The sequence below is a fragment of the Chenopodium album genome, chromosome 2, assembly GCF_948465745.1.
Source record: "Chenopodium album chromosome 2, dcCheAlbu1.1, whole genome shotgun sequence".
NCBI lineage: Eukaryota > Viridiplantae > Streptophyta > Magnoliopsida > Caryophyllales > Amaranthaceae > Chenopodium > Chenopodium album.
Genome location: NC_137835.1, coordinates 80479044 through 80502260, shown reverse-complemented (window position 1 = coordinate 80502260; position 23217 = coordinate 80479044). Strand labels below are relative to the sequence as shown.

The following is a 23217-nucleotide window of genomic DNA, read 5'->3' as shown; positions in this document are numbered from 1 at the left end:
GGGGTTAATGACCTCAAAACGCACCTAATTATCGAGTACATAAAAATCCTACATGCAACCTAACTAGTTAGATAAAGCTCCGACAGTCCCTTACTACTATATACTTGAACATACACTAGATCAAGTCATTGTCTTGTCAGGGAAAACCAAAGTACCTAACACAAGCATTCATCTACCTTGATTTGAAACTTCAGATTGTACTACTATAGTAGCACAGGGGTAGCAAATGACTCCTTGGACGACAAAATAATGTATATCAATCCGATTTAGTTTAGGTTTCTAACCCACAATGGCATAAGATTGGCATAATCTTATGCAGAATATTTTGTATTTGGTAATGACATATTGGATGCGAATCAAACAAGAGCTCATACGTCATTATCTTCTTAATTATAAATCATAAAAGCCATTAAAAACATATAAGTTGAACAAAAGCTAAGGGGAATTTTCCCTGAATAATAGAACATAATACACATAAAACATATTGGACCAATATAATTTGAAGTGTACTTATAAATTACATTAACACAAGTACATTAACGACAAATGTTTTGCACTTACTAATTAACAGTCTAGCATAGTTGCATGTACTTGGACTGAACTGATACAGGCCATACATTTATAGGCCATACATTTATCAGCCAAATATGACAGTCTTACATATGAGTTTTATGCATACATTCAAGATCTTACATGTGAGCTTAGACACGCACCAGTAAATTACACCATGGTCTGCAGTAGCAACAGAAAAAATTAAACTGAGCATTTAGCAACTTCAGGCAGCAGGTGCTACTAGTATGCATCTCTGAAAAGAACAAATAATCCAGTCAGTATCAAATTTTATAGTATCCCTCCCCACTATAAGGTTATGACAATTTGTTCAAAAAAAAAAAAGTCTATGACAATTAAATTGGTTTAAATGCAAATATTAAAAGACAAAAGTAACAAAGAAAATCTTATAGCAAGCCATACTCCATAATTATTACAAAGCTTCATCCTTATACCAATAACATTAGCACTTGAACAAACAACTATACAAGGCTAATAATCATGCAGATTTGCAATATTTTTTTTTTATATAGGTAAGAAAAAGAAAACATTCGGAAACCCTTCTCACAAAGGAAAATACAGATTTGCAATCATATCTAGTGTAAGAGTAGCATTCATTATACCTAAAAATTTTACTAGAGAAAACCAACAAATCAAGTCGAACAAAGAAGAATGTATACATATACATAGTGTATTTGTGCCTTACAAATCACATTCCCCTTATCTGTATCTCATAAATACATAGGGAAGAAATCACAAATTCCAAAGAAATTTTCATTCAGTGCATAAGTCGTAGAAGTGTAAAACCCAACAGATTAGAAAATGAACAGTGTTGAATCCCGATTTAGAGGATGTGCAAAAACAAGACATGGAACATAACTTGAGTCAGAATTTATTGTATGGGACAGAAATGTAATGCAATCCGAAGGAAAAACAACATTAAGTATCCTTGAGCGATGCATGTCATGAATAGCAAAACATTAAAGCAAGTGTAATTTTTTTTTTTTTTTTTTTTTGAGAAAATTAAGGCAAGTGTAATTACAGCAGGGTAAGCTAGCAAAATTTCATAAAATGAGAAATGCAAGAGGTACCTAGTTAAGTGCATCTGCATTTCTTATAAGTTTTAGGTCTAATATTCATTTAGTTATCTGGGAAGTATGTCAAAGTCTACCCTTCAGATACTTTATACAACACCAATCTATCCACACAAGTAAGAACTGATATCTACTAAAGATTTCTGTTCCCCCAAATCACTCAACTCTATTGTAAGCTTCAGGGAGGGAAAAAAAAAAGTGTATGGTAGAAACTAGCAATCGCCTAGAATCTCTACATAGACATAGCCTCATTGATCCTCTCCATCCTCCTTAAGAAGACACGATGAAAACTATAAATGAATCACAGAGGAAGAAGACCAGTGAATGAAAACTATTAATGTAGCAAGGACTTTACCAAGCAGGGGTTCTACACTTTAGTCTCATCCTCTCAGAGTCTCGGGTGGGCTTCTTTATAGGCATCAGTCCAAAAGAGTGCCAACAAAAAAAGTATGATAATATGATATATAGACTATTCAGAATATGAGCAGCTTTCATATGCACAGCTTCAACATTCAATGGCCAGCAGATGTGCGTTGCAAGTGTTTTTGCTTAAACATTCAATGCACAGATTTTGTAACTTAGAAATCAATTACAGTCTAGAGAACTTCGTATTTTACACACAAACACTAGAATCTTTCAGTGGCAACCCTGACATACCTCCCTCCAAAACTTCATGGATTTACATGTCTCCCAAAAAGTATTCATCAAGCTTCCTCTTCCAAATACTTGTTGTGACTACTAGACTATTATGCAAATATTTGGGATCTGCTTATGGTGGTGAAGTGTTGCTATTTTCACGTTTCTCATTTTGGTATGGAGATAATATATTTAGAACTTGAAAGCCTACGCAGAGAGTCAAAGCTTAAGACTAAATCCGCAAATAATTAAGATCTTATATAGAACCTGTTTATCTAAGATACACCAGGGGTTTTCATTCACTCATAATACTCCAAAGCACTATTTGCTAGATGGGTGATCAAGATAAGACTCCACAGTAAAGACTGATGCTTCACTTATAGGTGAACATCCAACACTGATGCCTCAAGAATGTGCTAAGCAAACTTCTTACTTGTATCATACTTAACATCTCACTAGCATTCTTATTGACTCAGACTTTGGTATTGATTTTACAGCACAAACCTCCCACGTTCAATTCTACTAATTTGGATCATATTTACATTGAGAATGCTAACACCAAGCCACCAACCTTATTTTCAAGACATGGATAGACAAATGATGACAAAACTAATTTCCATTTTACCCTATGTCACATCATTACCCCTGCCAACACTATAAATAAACAAAAAAAAAAGTAATTTAAGTCACGCGGGTAGCTCAACGCCAAAAAAGAAGGTCAACAAGGGATATCCGGCAAAGGGTAGCAACTTACAATATTTTAGGTTTAAAATGGCAATTAACAACATGTTTTTATTAGGTAATTTTCACAAAATCTCAACTTTATAAAGCAGTTTCTTACAAAGAGAATCCTATTCCAAATAATTTCTTTATTTAATTGATTTCGATTTATTTTTTTCATTGACAAAATTAACTTAACTACTTGGAGAGGATGAGTAGATTTTGGAAGGGCATATAGGATAGACCACATTATTGAGGGAGTAAGGTAAAGGGAATGCAACTTCATTCAATGATGGTTAATAGTATGCTTGAAGAAATTTCCACTTATTAACCTTTTTTCTTTATTTAGTTCACATTAACTACACCATCATCAGGTAAATGTGGTAAAAGGTTAGTTATATGATCCTATATAAAGAAAAGTTCAAGAAATATCTATTAGTACAACAAAAGCAAGTCTTCCTGAACAATGAATTTTAAAGTATGACAAAAAACAATTAATATATCATAATGTGTATTTGACATATTTTAGAAGATGTAAGTGGGAAAATAACATGATTAAGAGCAAGCATTACCTGTGACCTTCCAGAATCAGCCATTATCAACTCTTCATCAATTTCAAAGGAATGATGTTATAGTCTCACCAAAACCTTTGTGCAAAACCAAGCTTTCAACATAAGTCTGGAAAGAAATCCGGAAATTCATCATATCTTTTTCTTTGAGAGTTCGTATTTGGTTGTTTGCAATGTCATAAGACATCGTAGCAAGATTGTTGTTCAACAAAAACGTATTGCTATTTTTACAATAGACAACATTTGCACATTCAAACAACTTGGAAGCATTTAAATGCGGCTCTCCCTTAAACCATAGCCTCCATGGATTCTCTCCGCCATCCTTTTTCAAAACCCATATGCAGATACTTTCAGAGGACATCAATAAAACTGCTAAGGAGTCACCATGGGCAAAAATAAGCCTATGAGTGCTTTCTTTCACAGCATCAGGCAGTTGCATAACACTAAATTCTTCGACATCAAAGTCATACAAGTAGAGCTTCATATAAGCTCCGGGTTTTCTGTGCAAATCATTATCAACCCAATATACAACTCCTCCACAACAAACTAACCCTCCTTCAGGGCTAAACCATGATATAGCCCACTTCGACTCACTCACCGGATTCGGTTTAACCCTCCAAAGGTGATCAGCGAGTGAGTACACAGCAATATAGGCCTTATCATCACTATAGCTAGGAAGATTAGTCTTAACAGCAAGCACCTTATAATCATTACTAGAAGGGGTAAATCCTAAAGTATAAGTTACACGACAACGACGAATTCTACTCCAACGAAGCTTAATAGGACAATCAGGAAGAAACAATGATTTTCTTATAGAAGGGTTCCACAATCGAACCGCATTCCAACCATAATTCAACAAAATCAACCCATTACAATTTCCAGAAATTGAATATGGTTCAGCCAATTCAGCAAGATCTGCAACCGTATTCAATCTGTCACTACTACGAATTGTGAAAAAACACCCAACGTCCACAATTCTTTGAATCGCTATCAGATGATCAGTACTTTTTTGGGAATAATCGTAATTGTAACAATTAAGATGCAAAGAAATGAAATTTGAGGAATCAATGAAAGAACACCAAATTCTACAAACCGACCTGAATTTCAAAAGGGTTTTTGATGGTAGCCATGGCAAGATCTCCAACAATAATTCCGGCGGAAAATGGATGTCCTCCGACAATCTGTCGACCCTTGAGAGTTCCCTCTCCATACGACCCACTTCGGCGATTGAACTCATAATTAAGCAAAAGAGATGATGATCCGAGAGTGAGTTTCAGAGTTGGTACTCTTTGGTATAAAAGGGGGAAATTTTTCTATCCGTTGTCTTTTGGGGGCAGTTTCATCTATTTATTTCACTAGTTGAGTCTATAAGTTACTAATTGACCCAAAGTTTGGTTTACTTCCCAAAGCAAACGGCCAATTAGCTACTCGGTCGCTATTTTTTTTTTTTTTTCCATTATCCAAATATTTTACCAACTTTGACCATATATTTTCATGTTCAACAAAAAGAAATATAGTCACGTGTATTTTATTTGATTCATTTTATTGTAAATATAATTAATACTACCTTCATTAATGGTTATTTGCAAAATTGGAATATTTTATCTCTCACAAATAATACCCCAAAGTTGCAGATAACTATTAACGGAGGTAGTATCTAATTTTTATAATTTTTACGTGTATGGAAATGGAGATATAAGCATTTTAACACGTGTTTTGAAAACCGTATAAAGTCAAATGGAGCAAAAATAAAGGGATAGAGAGGGTACAATACAATGTTATAAAATTTAGCACCCTTGCGACATATTAGTATAAAAATTAAAATCGATAATAAATTGATATTAAAATTAGCAAAATGTGACAAATTGGTATAAAAGTTTTATTAGATGACTTACTAGTATAAAAATTAGTAAATGACGATGATTAACCTTTATTCATATCAAAGTAAGCATGTATCATATTATTTTTGTATTCATTACTTTACTTTTTATTTTATTTTTTCTTAGTGTTAAATATTGTTTAATATTTTTACGACACTATTAAAAGCAAGGAATAAAAAAAAGTTGGGGGGGGGGGGGGGAATAAAATTCAAGATATGCAAAAGAGTTATTCAAGAAAATTTTGAGCATTAGGCGAGGTGAGTATATTGGTCGGAGAGTGTACTACCTTATCATATCGAGTAGCCCATTTATTCTTACTATCAGTCTTTCATGTACAAAACATTGAACTCTACGTGCTAGTTGTAGCTGCCTAATGATCGAATTCAGCCACAATTTGTCAGTACCTGAAGAAGCTTTCAGAACAAAAAGGTTTTGACTTTATTTCTAAGTAAGATTGAAACTACTAGTTGCATAAATCCTAAAAGTAGTTCTAAATGATACGTAAGTAAACTAAGAGGAAGTCCAGTTAATCAATTTGATAAACAAAATTTGTTTATCAAATGGCAAAATGGTAAATAAAACAACATAAATACCGAGTCATCATGGCATTTTTGTAAATATATCAACAACAGTGGGACCCGTATTTAATATAAAGTTGTTAATTTATTTACGCTTTTGTCATTTGATAAACAAATTCATATTGATAAACTTGTATTTTTTCGTAAACTAAACTGAAAATCGAACTTTCACCCCTACCCAACTTTATAGTTCACTCTTTGATTTCATCATAGATATCCAAAATTACCCAAGATAATTTGACATGACAAGCTTATAATGTGACTCTTTATGCTTTTTTTTTTTTTTTTCTTATATGGGAAGTTGATAAATTAATTAAATAAGGACTATAAAATCTTAGCCAAGGGATATTATATCGACCAAAAATGTAAAAAAAAAAAAAAAAATTTAAAAAATAATTCGTTGTTAAATTATTAAGTACTCTTTCCTTTCTCATATTTTGATAATTGATTATGTTTGTAATCAACTTAAACCAACACTTTTGTTTCTACTATTACTAATTTTTGGGTTCAAGCAATGCTTTAAATTCACCTAATTTGAATACAACTCCACACCCATTTAACCCAACTTAGCTTGTAAACAACTTGAAGTTAACGCGATTTTGTACCTGGTTTATAACCTATTTGAACTCAACTTGAATCCAAATTTGACTTGTTCTGAACTCAGCCCAACACCCAATTAAATCGGCCCGAATTCTACCAAAAACCAATTTGATCCGTCATTTTGCCAGCTAAGCATTTAGACAGCAAAGGAAATGTTCACATTGCCTAATATGTTCACATATAACTTCTATTACCTGTGACCTCCCTTACTGCTTATCAATCAAATGAATCTCCAATGCTCTTTCACCTCTGATAGGCCAAGCTTTCAACAAAATAGTCTACAAATATAAGAGAATCCTCCTTTGCAAGTTTAAGTAAACTTTTCAGCACTCTGCTGTTCAAATCAGCACATCGTAACAGACTATAGCTTCAAGAGAACGCAAGGCAGGCATGACTGCACTCACTGTGTGAAAACTTTTGGTCCAAATAGAGTTTCCGTTTTCGGAATTCTTTAAAATCCAGATAATATGTCCATTTCTAACCGTATCCAAAATAACAAGCACTCTTTGATCCCCCGGCCCAGGTTCATCTAAATATGGCAACTCTCCAAAAGTGAATCTTTTCACAGGCGCAACCGAATAGAGCCATCTTATTATCAAAATAACCTGTGTTATTGTATCAATCAAATAATGCAACTTTCCATTGTGATAAACCCCATGCTCAAACAGCCAACTTTTTTCAACATAGTCATCGATATCTCTTGTACACCATGAACCCAAATTAACCGCATATAAATGCATTAACCCAACAAGAATATCTAAAGCCACAATTTTAATTGGATTCCTTTACAGATTCATCGATGTTAGGTATGGCCCAAATTTTATAAGCCCCATTATTTTGGTGGAGTATTGTACTGTGCATATAAGGTTATTACTTGCTTAATTGCTCATGATTTATCTGGAATTATAACATACTTGAATGTTCTCTAGAGCATTATACGTACATTGGAAGCAATTATAATATAATATATGCTTCGTGAATTTTCTAGAACATTATGTATACAAGAATGATGGAGGAATTTCTAGAATATTTCGACCACTTCTTCCAAGCTCCATTTACATCTATAAAGGTTATGTACATTCAATCATTGAAAAACAACACAACAGAAGCTATACCATACATAAGCCTTCCTACATACTACACCTTCTTATACCATTTCTCGTTGTCGTGATTTTATTTATGCTATTTCAATTGACTTGCTTCAATAATATTTATTTAATAAATTTAATAATATTTATTTAATAAATTTTTGAGTAATGTTGCATGGTTTACTGTAACTCAATTTATTATTTTTATAACATCAACAATTGTACCAAACGCATCAAAATTATAACATATAAAACATTATGAAGTACAAACATCTTTTCCTATAGAGATGCCTATAAGATTATCTGTAAAGTTTCATTTCAAATTACTAAAATTATAATTTATATAAGATATATGGAATATACTTTCAATTATTATACAATTTCAATATGATATATATGGGATATACTTTCGATTATTATTATTATTATATATATAGGATATACTTTCGATTATTATAATTTCTATTAGATATATAATTTAAAGCAATATTGAAATTTTATTTAAAATATAACTTGTACGTAATACTAGTTTTTACAAGATAATAAAAGTATATCTTATAAAATATTATTTTGATGATAAGCATATTATATTATTATATATAAATATCAAATAAAAAAAGATAAAAATAAATAAGGATTAAATTAGCATTAGCATTAGGATAAGCAGAATATTTATGTAAATTATTATAATTATCTTAAATTCCTAATCTTATTGTTCTATGTATACGCTTGTTAGGCGTGTTATATTATTATAATTTACAAATACAATTAATTACAATTTAACAAAGGTTTAGCAATTTATTTTTGAGGAAATTTAAAATGGAGAGCGAGGAGATGACGATGTCGGACGAACAGTTAGTTACGGGTGTGTAAGCTTTGGTGCTCAATATTCGATTCCCAAAATTTTAAACTAAATTCAAAATTTCGTAAAAGCCCTCATCTACTGTACGTTGATTCGAGGGGATGGCAATGGGGCGGGTCGGATGCGGATGATGGTACCTCCATACCCATATCCTCCTAAAACTCTTATACCCATCCCCGCCCCACCACCCGTGGCAGGTACAATATCCACATCCATACCCGCCCCACCAAGTATAAGATAGAATCCATCCCCACTCCATCACCCCCTTAGATATTCATACCCACCTCATACCCGCCCCAAAATCGTCCCAAACCCTTTGTCGTGATGCCCTATTGTATCACATTAATGACAATTATATCAAATTAGATTAAGAAAACTGGAGCTTTCACTATTCAAGCTTATTAGGTGTTAGGGGGTATCAAGTTTCATAAATTCTCAACTCTTCTAAAAGAATATGGTGCGGGTATAAGGTGGGTACGGTGCGGGGCGGATATGGGGCGGGTCTACTCTAAAATCCATACCCGCCCCATCACCCATGGCAGGTACACATTTTATACCCATCCCCGCCCCATCACTCGCCAAACCTCCCTCCATCCCCGTCCCTGGGGCGGGTCTCCCATTTAACCCGACCCACTGCCATCCCTATTTGAGATAATCAATCATCTTAAATGCGAAATGTAGCTTTTTTGGAACATGTAATGGGTTAATGTTAGTGTTAATGTATGTAATGGGTTAATGTTACTCCCTTCGTCCCTAAATTACATTCCTCTTTGGAAATTTACACGGAAATTAAGGAGGAAAGAATAAGACAAATAACAATAATTAGATTATGTTATGGGAAGTACAAAGATAGATTAGTTATTACTCATGACATGTCATCAATCCTTTGCAAAAAAAAAAACCAATCACATGCTCCTAATTGAAAATTTTTAACCAATCATATTCATTGTAATTTGGCACAAGGATTATGAGTGAGATTAGGTAAGGATCAGTGAGAAAGCATTAAATATAAAACAGAAAAAGAGAGTTGATTTACTAAAAAACACTTACTAAAAATAGAAAGGAGGAATGTAATTTTGGAATACCAAAAATAGAAAAGAGGAATGTAATTTAGGGACGGAGGGAGTAGTGTTAATGTATCATTGTGATGAGAAATTGTTACAAATACATTTAGTACAATAAAAACTAAGCTCATTTAGCAAGGCTTATTTGACTATTCAGGGAAAAGTTAGAACTGGGGGTAACTACAATTTTTGTGGATAATCAGGAGTGATAATTATTTTTTCTAGTGGCCGTTCCTATTATTTTGGGTAACTACAATTCTAGTGATACATTTATCTTTGGAAAAATTACTTCTAATACACCAACCTTTGCCCGGTTCTCCCAAAATACACCAATCTTTTGATTATTCTAGAATAAACCAACCTTTATACCCCCTTCTTATAGGTCACCAAGCCGGTTTAACAGGTTACCTTGCCTCCGTGTTATTTTGTTATTGGTCTAATTTTAATTTACATTAAAAAAAAAAAAAAAAAAAAAAAAAAAAAAAAAACACTTCTTTCTCTCTACTCTCTTACCACGAGCCACCTCCTTCATCCTTCTTCCATGGCCACCTCCTTCACTACCACCTTATTACCTCCCCTGTCCCCTCCCACTTACCCACCAACAACATAACAACCACCACGAAATTGGCCCTAATTTCCACCCACCTTCAGTTCCGTCACCCCCACCAGTCCACCACAAACCCGACCGAAATCCCTATCCACCTTCATTTTCGTCACCCTTGAACGCTCTGACCACCACCACCAAAATTAACCACCGCATTCTCCTTTAACCACCACCCCACCACAAACTACTACCCACCCACCAAAACCATGAACCCCAAACCATCCATGGCCACCATTAAAACAACCACCACCTTCTCTTGTATATTCTCTGCTCACTCTTTCCTACTCCCCTTTCTTTAATTTGATGCTAATTATTCAACTACCTAGAAATGTTGTATGTAATTATGCATTTTTATTGAATTAATTCATTAATTTTGTTGAATTTGGATCTTTCATAATTATTTTTCACATGATTTTGAATTAATGTTTGTTTGGTTGAATTCAGAATTAATTTTGGTGATGGAGAGAGGGGGATACTGGTTCTAGTGGTGGCTATGGTGGTAGTATATTAGAAGTGGTGGGCTATTATTTACGGTGGTGGTGCTCGGTGGTGGTGTTGTTTGGTTGTGGTGCTGCAAATTTGTGTGGGAGATGCTGGTGTAGTTTGTGGTGGGGTGGTGGAGCTTTAGGTGGCGGTAATGGAGGAAGATGGTGGGATGGAGGAGAAAGAAAGGGATGACCTGTTGTTTAGGTAACCGGTCATTTGGGTTCATTATGGGAAGTAGGGGTATAAAAGTTGGATTATTCTGGAATAATCCAAAGGTTGGTTTATTTTGGGAAAATGAGACAAAGGTTGTATTATTTAAAGTAAATTTTCCTTTATCTTTCATATCAGCTCAGCGAAACATTTATCTTTCATATCAGGTCCGCGAAAAAGTTTTGGGAAATGTTTTTGACACACCCTTAATTGATTGGCACACCCCTATGTAAGAGCACAATTTATTTTGCTCTTCTCACATAGGGGAATCAATTCAGGGTATGCCAAAATCAATTTTCGAGTTCTACTTTGTATTTCGCATTATTATAAATTATACTTTCTGTAAGATTAAATTATTTGTGACGCAATTTCTACAAAGTATAAAATATATACTCCATATAAGATATACTGAGAAAGTCTCTATTAACAATTTATGAACAATTTTGCAATTTATGTGACTCTTTAAGCTGTTTTTTTTTTTTTTTTTTTTTGGAAAGTTGATAAATTAATTAAATAAGGACTATAAAAACTTAGCCAATAGTTATTTGATCGACAAAAAAAAATAAAAATAAAAAATTGTTGTAAGTAGTCTGTCCGTTCTCATATTTCAATAATTGATTATGTTTGTAATCAACCTAAATTAAACCAACACTTTTTTTTCTACTATTACTAATTTTTGGGTTCAAGCAATGCTTTAATTCACCTAATTTGAATACAACTCCACAACCATTTAACCCAACTTAGCTTTTAAATAACTTGAAGTTAACTCGATTTTGTACCTGGTTTATAACCAATTTGAACTCAACTTGAATTCAAACTTGACTTGTTCTGAACTCAGTCCAACAAATCGGCCCGAATTCTACCAAAAACCAATTTGATCCGTCATTTTGGCTAAGCATTTAGACAGCAAAGGAAATGTTCACATTGCCTAATATGTTCACATCTAACTTCTATTACCTGTGACCTCCCTTCCAAGCTTTCAACAAAATAGTCTACAAATATAAGAGAATCCTCCTTTGCAAGTTTAAGTAACCTTTTCAGCACTCTGCTGTTCAAATCAGCACATCGCAACAGACTATAGCAACGAAGAGAACGCAAGGCAGGCATGATTGCACTCACTGTGTGAAGACTTTAATTTGGTCCACATAGAGTTATCGTTTTCGGAATTCTTTAAAATCCAGATACTATGTCCATTTCTAACCGTGTCAATTAAGGCCACTGAGTTATCCAAAATAACAAGCACTCTTTGATCGACCCTAGGTTCATCTAAATATGGCAACTCTCCGAAAGTGAGCCTTTTCACAGGCGCAGTCGAAAAGAGCCATCTTATTATCACAATAACCGGTGTTAATTGTATCAATCAAATAATGCAACTTATCAAGCAAGCTCATTACTTGACCAATTGCGCATATTTTGGTGGAGTATTGTGCATATTTTAGAAGCTTCCGGAATTATCAGGTCATTTCTTGACCAATTGCTCATGATTTCTCAAAAATAATAACCTAGTTCTAAAGCATTATACATACATTGGAAGCAATTAGAATATAATATATGGTTCGTGAATTTTCTAGAACATTATGGATACAAGAATGATGAGGAATTTCTAGAATATTCCGATCACTTCTTCTCAGCTCCATTTATACCTATAAATATAGGTCATGGGTATTCAATCATTGGAAAACAACACAACACAAAGAATAGGCCCGTTCCTGACATTTTATGGGCCCTAGACAAAGATAGAATTTGGACCCCGTATGATAAAATATTGGCACTTTAGTATAATAGTTTCTCCATTTTTTAACAAGTGCTCAATTTTTGTTGGACATATATACCGATTGACAAAAATCTTTGACCATAGTTTTTTTAATTATCAATAAGTATAAATTATAACAATAAAAAATTGATAATTTATTCATTAAGACGATTTCAACAACTCCTCACAATACTAATTTTTCTCTTAGATATGAATCACAAACATTAGTTGAAGTGAGCAAGTGAATATTGCAAAAATACTTATAGATCACTTATTAAAAAAAAACAAGAGAGTAATATTTATACATTTAATTCAATTTCACAAATAGATAGTTAGTTTGTTGTAAAAAAAAAAAAAAAAAAAAAAAAAAAAAAAAAAAAAAAAAAAAAAAAAAAAAAAAAAGAGTATACTTCATAGCTATAATGTCACAGCTGATTTAATATTTATTTGGTGGAAAAATGTATTATACAAAAATTGTTAGGTACATAAAATGTCAAGTAACGAATGATGGAGTGTTGATCCGTGTACCACTTTCTTTGATAATAGAACCTCTAGCAACTTCATTCCACTACGCTACAACAAGTTTCACTTAACTATGGTGTTTATTTTAATACATATTGAAAAAATAAGCTGAAATTCATGGCCCCCCATCAGCCCTAGGCCCTACGCCGTCGCTAGGGATGTCAATGGGGCGGGGCGGGGCGGATGTTGGCCTTCCCATCCCCATCCCCACCTAATATTTTCATCCCCATCCCCATCCCCGCAGCGGGTCCAATTTTCATCCTCATCCCCATCCCACTGGGTACAACTCCAAAACCATCCCCGCCCCACCCCCACTTGGATATCCATCCCCACTTAATCCCCACCAAAGACCCGCCTAATCCCCACCCAAGATCCACCTAATATCCGTATCTCAAATACACAATCTTACATAATTAATACGAATTATAAAATAAAACATTCTATACACATTTTTGTGTTATAATATAAATGTTGTACAAAGTATTATAATTAATATTGTATTTCATGTAATTATTTTATAAATAGAATAAAAGTATGTAATTTTGCGAGTTAAGCACACAATTAGGTACTCAATTCTTTAAAATTTCACATTTTAGGTACTCAATTCTTTTTACTTTGCTTTTGGGTACTGAGTTAAGAATTCAAGCCAAAAAAATTAAATCAGCCAAAGAATTGAGTACCTTGGGTTAAAGAATTTAGTACCCTTGGTTAAGTATATGGGCCCCACCCGATTAAAAAATTAATATTTATAAAAAAATGTATTAAATTAGACTAATTAATGATTAATATTTATTAAATAAATGTGAACAAGCCCTTAATTAATGTTTTTTTTTTTTTTTAAAGTCATAGGTCAAAATTAAATCACGAAAAACCAGTGCACGCACGCCTCGGCGGCATCGCGTGCACAGATTAAAAGATCAGTAAGAAATTATTGGAAGTGCATGTTTTGGACAATAATTGCTTTAAATTTACACCATCCAACTAATTAATCATTTTTAAATAAAAAGGACAACATGTAATAGCTAATCTATATCTATACTCTATACTTTATTTAGTATTTAAAAACTCAAACCATCATTTCCATCATGCCACATGTAAACTTAGTTTTTCACCAATGGCACATGCCACCTCACCTTTTCATTAATTCATTCATTAATCCCCTTTATCATAATTAAACCCTACTAGCTTTAATTCAATACATGTGAATGTTATTTGATTCACTTTCCCCCAACTTAATATCTTCTACAATTGCATTTAATTTTCACCTTTCTTCTCTTCTATAAACTATTTTTTTTTTCAATTAAAACATATTACAAAATAAAATCTATATTGTGAAAACATTCCATGCATTGCAGGGGCCAAAAGACTAGTTAGTAAAAATACAGTATTTTGTACCATTTATTTTGTATTAGAATAACACACCTATCTATAAATTCACCTAATATTAGGATTTATATACTACAGTACCTAATTAATACTACTATGATTTAAGGTTTTTTTTTAAGGGTTTAACATAAAAAATAAAAAAAAATGAATTTCCTCAAATCCTCGTGGCACAATGCTATTGATTGGATAAATGAAACAATTTGTTGTGTTCTTGTGTACCTCCATTGTAAACTCCATCGGTCCCTTAGCTTACATTTTGAGTAGTCGGCAAACTTCCCAATTGAGTAAAGAAGGTGACCTACAATGTAGGTGTTCATGTCAATATATTGTTAGTAGGGTACATGGAACTATTATAAATATTTTTTTTCTATAAATATTAATTTTTTAATCGGGTGGGGCCCACATACTTAACCAAGGGTACTAAATTCTTTAACCCAAGGTACTCAATTCTTTGGCTGATTTAATTTTTTTGGCTTGAATTCTTAACTCAGTACCCAAAAGCAAAGTAAAAAGAATTGAGTACCTAAAAGGTGAAATTTTAAAGAATTGAGTACCTAATTGTGTGCTTAACTCTAATTTTGCTTTAAAAGATATATAGATGTGGGTATGAGGTGGGGATAGGGCGGGTCGAAGTGGGGCGGGTGGGGCGGGGCGGGGATGGGGCGGGTACAAATTAAAATCCACCCCCGCCCCATCACCCACGGCGGGTATGGTTTTTATCCCCATCCCCGCCCCACCACCCGCCAAACCGAGACCCATCCCTGCCCCATTGGGGCGGGGATGGGACAAGTCTCCTACTTGACCCGCCCCACTGACATCCCTAGCCGTCGCACACCTCGCCTATGCCCAGGGACGGGGCTGACAAAGAAGTCTTACCATTTATAAGCCTTCCTACACATTAATGCTCTTTAGAGAGTAATATAGAAAGAGTCAACCCATTACAAGTAGGGGAAAATCCTATAACAAAAAATCGAAAAGGACCCAAATAAGGACAAGTGGGAAAAAGCAATGCTCTTCTAATACAAGGGTTCCACAATAATATTATCTCATCCCACTTATGAACCAACAAAATCAACCCATTACAACTTCCAAAAATTGTGTATGATTCAAGCAATTTTACAAGATTTGCAATCTTCTTAAATTTACCAGTAAGACGAATTGTGAATTTACATCCCAACGCTTTCAAATCTTTCAACTGCTATCAGATGATGAGCTAATTCATGGGAATTGTTGTTGTAAAGCTTAAGATGCAAAGAAATGAAAGTGAAAGAATCAATTAAAGAACACCAAGTTTTACAAACAGACCTGAATTTTAAAAGGATTTTTGAAGGTAGCCTATATAGCTAGCCAAGATCTCCATCAACAATTCCGTCGGCAAATAGATGCCTTTCGACAATTCGTCATCCCATGAGAATTTCTTCTTGTTACTACTCATTTTCGCCATTGAAAGGTTGCTTATTTTTTTCGACAAGAAAAAGGTTGCTAGTCTTGACTCTTGATACTCCAATAAAAGAGAGACATTTATTCAAAAAAAATAATAATACTCCAATAAAAGAGAGACATAGGTGAAAGGTTTTCTCTCGGGGGTTGATTAAGTGTTGTTTGAGTCTAATTGACCCAAAGTTTCGTTTATTTACCCATAACAAAGTGCACTCATACTAAGATTGGAAGCGGCTTGTGAGGTCCTCTCGTTCGATTAGTTTGGAGGCCAAGCAGGATGTCAAGCGGTTGTGTTTGCGGGGGTTACCTTATATTTCTCCAACGACATGTTTGATTGTAGACGGGGCCTGGGATTGTTCTACTAACAGGGCGGGTGCAGGCTGGGTAGTCCGTGATCTTGATTCTTCTGAGGTCTTAGGAGGTGGTTGTCGGGCTTTTATGGCTAGTTCAGCGTTGCAGTCTGAGCTTCAGGCTTGTATATGGGGTTTGGAGTTTGCGATTCGTAAAGGTTTTTTTGCAGATTGTGCTGCCCTCCTTGCTCTTCTTCCTCCTTCTGGTTCAATGGAAATCTCTGCTTGGTGGCTCATTCAGGAGTTGCGGGCTTCGGTTCAGTCTTTTTTAGTTTGCCAGGTTCAAAAGGTTCCTCGTTTGTGGGTCAATCATGCTCACTGGTTGGCTGGTTGTGCCCGACGTCGTCAGTTGTTGTATTTTCTGTTTTAGTTTTTTTTGGGTTGACAGTTGTTTTTAGTTGTTGTTCCTTTTATTTGATAGCTCTTTTGTAAAAAAAAAATAAATAAATAAATAAATAAAAGGAAAATGTTATACATAGCCCTTAGGGCTACATATAAGCATTAAATTTACACTTAAAAATTGTAAAAAGTTAAGAAATCATCAAAATATAAACACTAATAACACTGATTTACGCGTGTTTTTGTCATGAATTTCTAATTTTATACAATTTCCAAGAGTATATTTAATGCTTATATATAGCATTAGGGCTACATATAACATTACCCATAAATAAATAAGGGTCACTTATTTACTTAGCTACATTTATTTGATCGACCAAATTTTTTTTAAAAAATAATAAAATTGGATGTAATTACTACTCCTTTTTTTTTGTTCAAGCACTTTTTTAAATTGATTTTTCATTACAACCTACTTCCTCTGTTCGTTTTTACTTGACCTGTTTCTTTTATCACGCTTGCCAATGCAAAACTTAAACGATCAATAACTTCAATCGTCTATAAGTAAAAATTATAAAAGTTATATATTATGATAGTACTTATTGAGACGAATCCAAAAAGATCCTACATGAATATATATTTCCTTACATATTATTCACAAAAGACGGTCAAAGAAGGGGTGGTGAATAGTGTAAAAGTCAAAGCAAGTTAAGTAATAAAGAACGGAGGAAGTATTAATCCTGATAGTGTATAAAACATATTTATGGGCCTCAACTATCAACTTAACCTGATATCAGAGCCAACTTGAAATAAAGGTCACGAGTTCGAATCTCATTCACCCTTCTTCAATATGTCCAGTTTCATCTCAATATCACAAGAAGTTTACAAGCAGCCTTAATCTCTTGCAACTCAAATTACACTAATTCACTGCATCAGATTTATTTACTGCTATTGTTGAAAAATCAAAAGCTCATAATTGGTTTATAAAATTGTAGTAATATGCATAACTTGTGTCACTACATTACCCCTTTAGTTTCAACTTCCATGTTTGCCGTAGTAAGTTAATGCTAGAAATTGACAAATCTAATTGTTGACAACAAGAATTTAATTAGCACTTACAGCCTCTTCTTAATTCAATCCAATTGGATCATATACTTAAAGTAAAAATGTCCTCTCATTTTAAATTCAACTTATGAGAGTATATGTTGACTTGCTACGGGTGTGACCCAAAATCAGGACAGTATATATCTATTTCATTGACACCAATGGCAATTATAGACTTTATAGCTTCATTTGGTACTAAGTTAAACTCAAGGACAGTTTTGCTGTGGACAAAAAATGGTATAAAATGCACAATATAAACATAGGGGTAGCAAATGACTCTTGGACACCATAATAATGTAATCCAAAGTTTGAAGGAGTAATTGTTTTGTTTGGACTTTTAAGTAACCGCTTTTATAACCGATCATATAAGCAAATTTCATATTCCAAAAATGATGGTTAATGAGAGTGAGGGATAGCTCAAGTGGTTAGAGCTTCCCTCCCGATTTCAGGAGATCCTGGGATCGATCGATTCTCATCCCCGCCCTCATGGCTCTCTTAACACCAAAAAAAAAAAAATGATGGTCAATGCAACTTCACATTTGTATGATTAAGCGGATTGCAATTACTAGTATATCAATTTTCTCTATAAAGAGATCAAACCATACCCCAACCCTCTCAACTCTGGTTGTATCGTACTCTATTAGCATCATCATCCAGCAAATGTGAATAGTCAACTAGCCTAGTACAGGGCAAAAAATGAAAATCTTTGAAATTCAAAAGCAACGAAATAAGGTATTTATATACTACCTTTGTTAATTTTTATGTGCGACTTTGGGGTATTATTTGTGAGATATAAAATATTTCAAAGTTGCACATAAAAATTAACGGAGGTAGTATAAACCAATGCGTTGTAAGATATGAGTAACCAAATAACAATACAAACGTTTTTCCAAAAATAAAATATATGAGCATACTAAACTTAGCCCCAGATTAAGAGCATCTCTAATTATTCGCCATTAATTTGAATAAAATCAGTTTCATGGGAAAGATTCTTCCCTTGGTTTCCCTTGTGCAATACTAAGCTCTCCACAAAAGTCTCAAGAGATTTACACCCATCAATATCCAAATGTTGTATAAGATGACTTCTAAAATTATAAGAATACAAGTTAGGACTTCTCTGTACGAAAAATGTATTCTCCTCAACATGGAAAATCTTTGTAAAAGTACTACTTTTAAAAAACTGAAGAGCTGTCAAATTTGAATCTCCATTATACCACAACTGCCATGATTTCTGTCCACCAACCTCTATCAAAACCCATATGCAGGTATGCTCAGATGACATACTGAAAACTGCTATTGACTCACCAAGTACAAAATTAAATTTAACCTTATTTTTTTTCGCAGCATCAGGCAACTCTACAAAGCCAAATTCCTCGGAATCAAAATCAAACGATGCAAGATGAGTCTGTAAGCCAGAAGCAGGATCAGAGCTGTACCAATCAAATCCTAAACAGTACATAGAACCTTTTAAATGAATAACATTCCCAAGATAGAAACTTAAAATCCCTTGAATGTGGACATCCAATGTTAGAGATAATATCGGAAAATATATGTGTGATATATTTTCCGTATTGATCTTATTAGGAGAATAATATATTTAGGTTTATTATATGTTAAGATATTATTTAAGTATATCTTTTAGGAAGATTGTTTCCTATTTTATGTTCTTAGGTTTTGTATAAATACTCAACCTATTGATGAATAATAAAGAAAGCAATACAAAAGCCATTATATTCTATTTCTCTCTAATTTGTATTGCTTTCTTTATTATTCATCAATAGGTTGAGTATTTATACAAAACCTAAGAACATAAAATAGGAAACAATCTTCCTAAAAGATATACTTAAATAATATCTTAACATATAATAAACCTAAATATATTATTCTCCTAATAAGATCAATACGGAAAATATATCACACATATATTTTCCGATATTATCTCTAACACCCTCCCGCAATCGTAACGGCAGTAACACGAACGTTGCGATTGGAAATTCTTCAAATTGTTGAAGCCGAGATGCACACTCTTGTGATGTCGCCTTCAATTTTTTTTCAATGATGAGAACGTTCATCTTTTCGAACTCATCTGTCATCAATCAAACGGGAACGTCATTCTTTTCGAACCTGCAAATATAACAATTTTTGGTTTTTCCAGAGCAAAACCGAGCTCCAATCAAATATTGGTTTTTCAGAGTAAACCACACTCAAATTTCTTATTGGTCTTTAAGAGTAAACCACACTCAAATCTCTTATTGGTTTTTCAGAGTAAACCACACTCAAATTTCTTATTGGTCTTTCAGAGTAAACCACACTCAAATCTCTTATTGGTTTTTTAGAGTAAAACCAAACTCATATCCAAAGGAGCAAAATCATGCTCGAATGAACTCACAAAAAAGAAAAAAAAATTGCACAGCAGAATTTTGGGTAAAATTTATGAATCCCGCCGGTGAGTTTAATTTTCTAACCCACCGGCAGGGGGGAAATTTTTGTGAATGGCCCCAAGATTTAACCTGCTTTTGATACCATGACAAATTAGAGAGAAATAGAATATAATGGCTTTTGTATTGCTTGTTTATTATTCATCAATAGGTTGAGTATTTATACAAAACCTAAGAACATAAAATAGGAAACAATCTTCCTAAAAGATATACTTAAATAATATCTTAACATATAATAAACCTAAATATATTATTCTCCTAATAAGATCAATACGGAAAATATATCACACATATATTTTCCGATATTATCTCTAACATCCAACCCATCTTTAATCCTCCAAAGGTGGTCATTGAGGGAATAAACCGCAATTGAATACTCGGTAGACTTAATAAACCCGATAGCAAGCAGCTTATAATCATTCATAGACGGAACAAAACCCAGCCAATAATGTAAGAAATTATGTTTTATAGAAATAAAAGGCCAAGATGGAATCAACCATAACTTTCGAATAAAGGGATTATACAAACCAATAATATTAACACTAAAGTATCTGATCAAAATCAACCCATAACAACTACCTAAGACAAAGCAATAGTCAGGAATTTTGACAAGCACGTCAATTTTTCTAAGTGTGTCACTGCTATGAATGCTATATCTCTTACCCCAATCTGCGGCTAACAAATAAGTTTGACTGCGATTGTTGTTGTAAATTTGAAGATGAAAAGGAATGAAATCAGAGGAATCAATTAATGAACACCAGGTTTTGCAAACACACCTGAATCTCATTAGGGTTTTTGCCGGCAGCCTGGATAAGATCTCCCTACACAATTCCGTCGGTAAATCCGGTAATTCATCGTCGGATGTTGTCTTTGATTCAGCCATTGTAATCAAATTAGGCTAAACTCAGACTGTGATTGATGAATTGAAGAAGACAAATTGGGGTAATCCCAAGTTATATACTACCTCAGTTAACTATCTTTGTTGCAAAAGGGAGTTCTCCCAAGGTTTTAGATAGTTATAATATTATCTTTTGAATTTTGATATAGGAAAATTTATAAATTACAGTCATTTAAAGTTCGTATTTTGCAAATTGCAGCCATTTAAAGTTTTGTATATTCCATTGTATTTTGTTTTATTGTTATTTATTTTATTCTTAATTCCTTAATTCCCGTGTAATTTACAAACGGGAATGTAAAAAGAGGATGGAGAGAGTTCCCTTTGTTGCACATAATAGTTAACGGAGGTAGTATAAAAGGAGTTCTCCCAATGTTTTAGATAGTTATAATATTATCTTTTGATATAGGAAAATTTACAAATTGTAACTATTTAAAGTTTATATTTTGCAAATTGCAGGCATTTAATTTTTTTTTTTTTTTTTTTTTTTTTGCTATTTGCAGCCCAAAAGTTCGTATAAATTGTAAATTGCAGCCCAATTCAACTTTTACATCGATTTACATGTCAAAAAAACCTTTGGTTAAAGTTTTAAGGGCCATTTTAGTGCTTAAGGGACCGAATTGAGCTCGAAATTAGCAAAAAAAATAACATAAAAAATTGTAAACCGGTAAATTGATCGTTTAAAGGCAAATGGGATAGTTCCACCACCCAATGGGACTCCTGGAAGGTATTAGGGATCATGGTAAACATTTCGGAAATTTTTATTTTCAAGCGAAAAAAAGTAAAAAATTACAAAATTGAAGGCTAATATCCACGTTTTTTTGAGAAATTTTGGAGGATTCGGTGCTCGGTGTTGAAAAGTCTTGAAATTCTAGGTGATACATCTCGGGGTCATATAATGTCATTTGTAGCCTTGATTTAATGTTATGATCACTATATTATTATGTCATAAATGTTCGTGGTAGGCTTGATTTAATGAAATCGGTGCAGATTGTAATAAACCGGTAAATTTGTCGTTTAAAGGCAAATTGGATAGTTCAACCAACCCTATTGGACTTCTAGAGGGTATTATGGACCATAGTAAAAATTTCGGTAATATTTATTTCCGGCTGAAATAGTCAAAAAAATTGCAAAATTGAAGACTTATTTCCACGCTTTTTGAGAAATTTTGGAGGTTTCGGGGCACGGTGTCGAAAAATCTTAAGATTTTAGGAAATACATATCGGGGTCATATAATGACGTTTGGAACCATATCTGATCATTTTATGTTGTCATAAATGTTCGTGGTTGGCTAGATTTAATGAAATCGGTGCAATTTATAAATCGATAAATAGGTCGTTTAAACGCAAATTGGATGGTTCCACCAACCTAATTGGAATCCTAAATGGTATTAGGGATCATGGTAAACATTTCGGCAATATTTTTTCTAGGCGAAAAAAGTCTAAAAATTCCAAAAATAAAGGCTAATATCCACGCTTTTTGAGAAATTTTGGAGGTTTCAGGGCCCGGTATCGAAAAGTCTTGATGAGATTCTAGGGAATACATCTTAGGGTCATATAATGTCGTTTGGAACCATATATGATTATTATTTGTTGTCATAAATGTTCGTGGTAAGCTTGAGTTAATGATATCGGTGCAAGTTGTAAACTAGTAAATTGGCCGTTAAAAGGCAAATAGGATAGTTCCACTCACCGAATTGGATTATCGAAGGGTATTATGGACCATGGTAAACATTCGGAAATTTTATTTTCAGGCAAAAAATAGTCAAAATTTTCAAAAATTGAAAGCTTATATCCACGTTTTTGAGAAATTTTTGAGGTTTCAGGTCACGGTGTTGAAAAGCCTGAGATTTTAGGGAATATATCTCGGGATTATATAATGTTGTTTGGAACCATAAATTATCATTATATGTTTTCATAAATGTTCGTGGTAGGCTTGAGTTATTGAAATCGGTGCAAGTTGTAAATTAGTGAATTGGTCGTTTAAAGGCAAATTGGATGATCCCACCCACCCAATTGAACTCCCAGAGGGTATTAGTGACCATGTTAAACAT

General features: G+C 33.5%; 2 protein-coding genes across 2 annotated transcripts; both read right to left on the bottom strand.

The window, feature by feature from the left end:
• Positions 1 to 467: 467 nt before the first annotated feature.
• LOC145589408 (F-box protein CPR1-like) lies at positions 468 to 4931 on the bottom strand. The gene is made up of 2 exons (XM_081645956.1): positions 3572 to 4931; positions 468 to 805 (listed from the first exon to the last, which is right to left on the bottom strand). Exon 1 carries the CDS (start codon positions 4803 to 4805, stop codon positions 3615 to 3617), a length of 1191 nt encoding a protein of 396 aa, XP_081502082.1. The 5' UTR covers positions 4806 to 4931; the 3' UTR covers positions 468 to 805; positions 3572 to 3614.
• A 13846-nt stretch (positions 4932 to 18777) lies between these two features.
• Positions 18778 to 21152, bottom strand: LOC145577170 (F-box protein At3g18320-like). Its single transcript, XM_081634783.1, has 2 exons — positions 20849 to 21152; positions 18778 to 19295 (listed from the first exon to the last, which is right to left on the bottom strand). The coding sequence occupies exons 1-2, from the start codon at positions 21150 to 21152 to the stop codon at positions 18778 to 18780; spliced, it is 822 nt and encodes a 273-aa protein (XP_081490909.1).
• Between the last annotated feature and the right edge of the window lie 2065 nt (positions 21153 to 23217).

Excerpts from the sequence above, each read along its gene's own strand:
- LOC145589408 (XM_081645956.1), bottom strand. The coding sequence starts at position 4,805 with ATGAGTTCAATCGCCGAAGTGGGTCGTATGGAGAGGGAACTCTCAAGG.
- LOC145577170 (XM_081634783.1), bottom strand. The coding sequence starts at position 21,152 with ATGGCTGAATCAAAGACAACATCCGACGATGAATTACCGGATTTACCG. Across the intron at positions 19,296-20,848 it reads TGACTATTGCTTTGTCTTAG|GTTCTATGTACTGTTTAGGA; the intron begins GTAGTTGTTATG and ends TTCATTTAAAAG.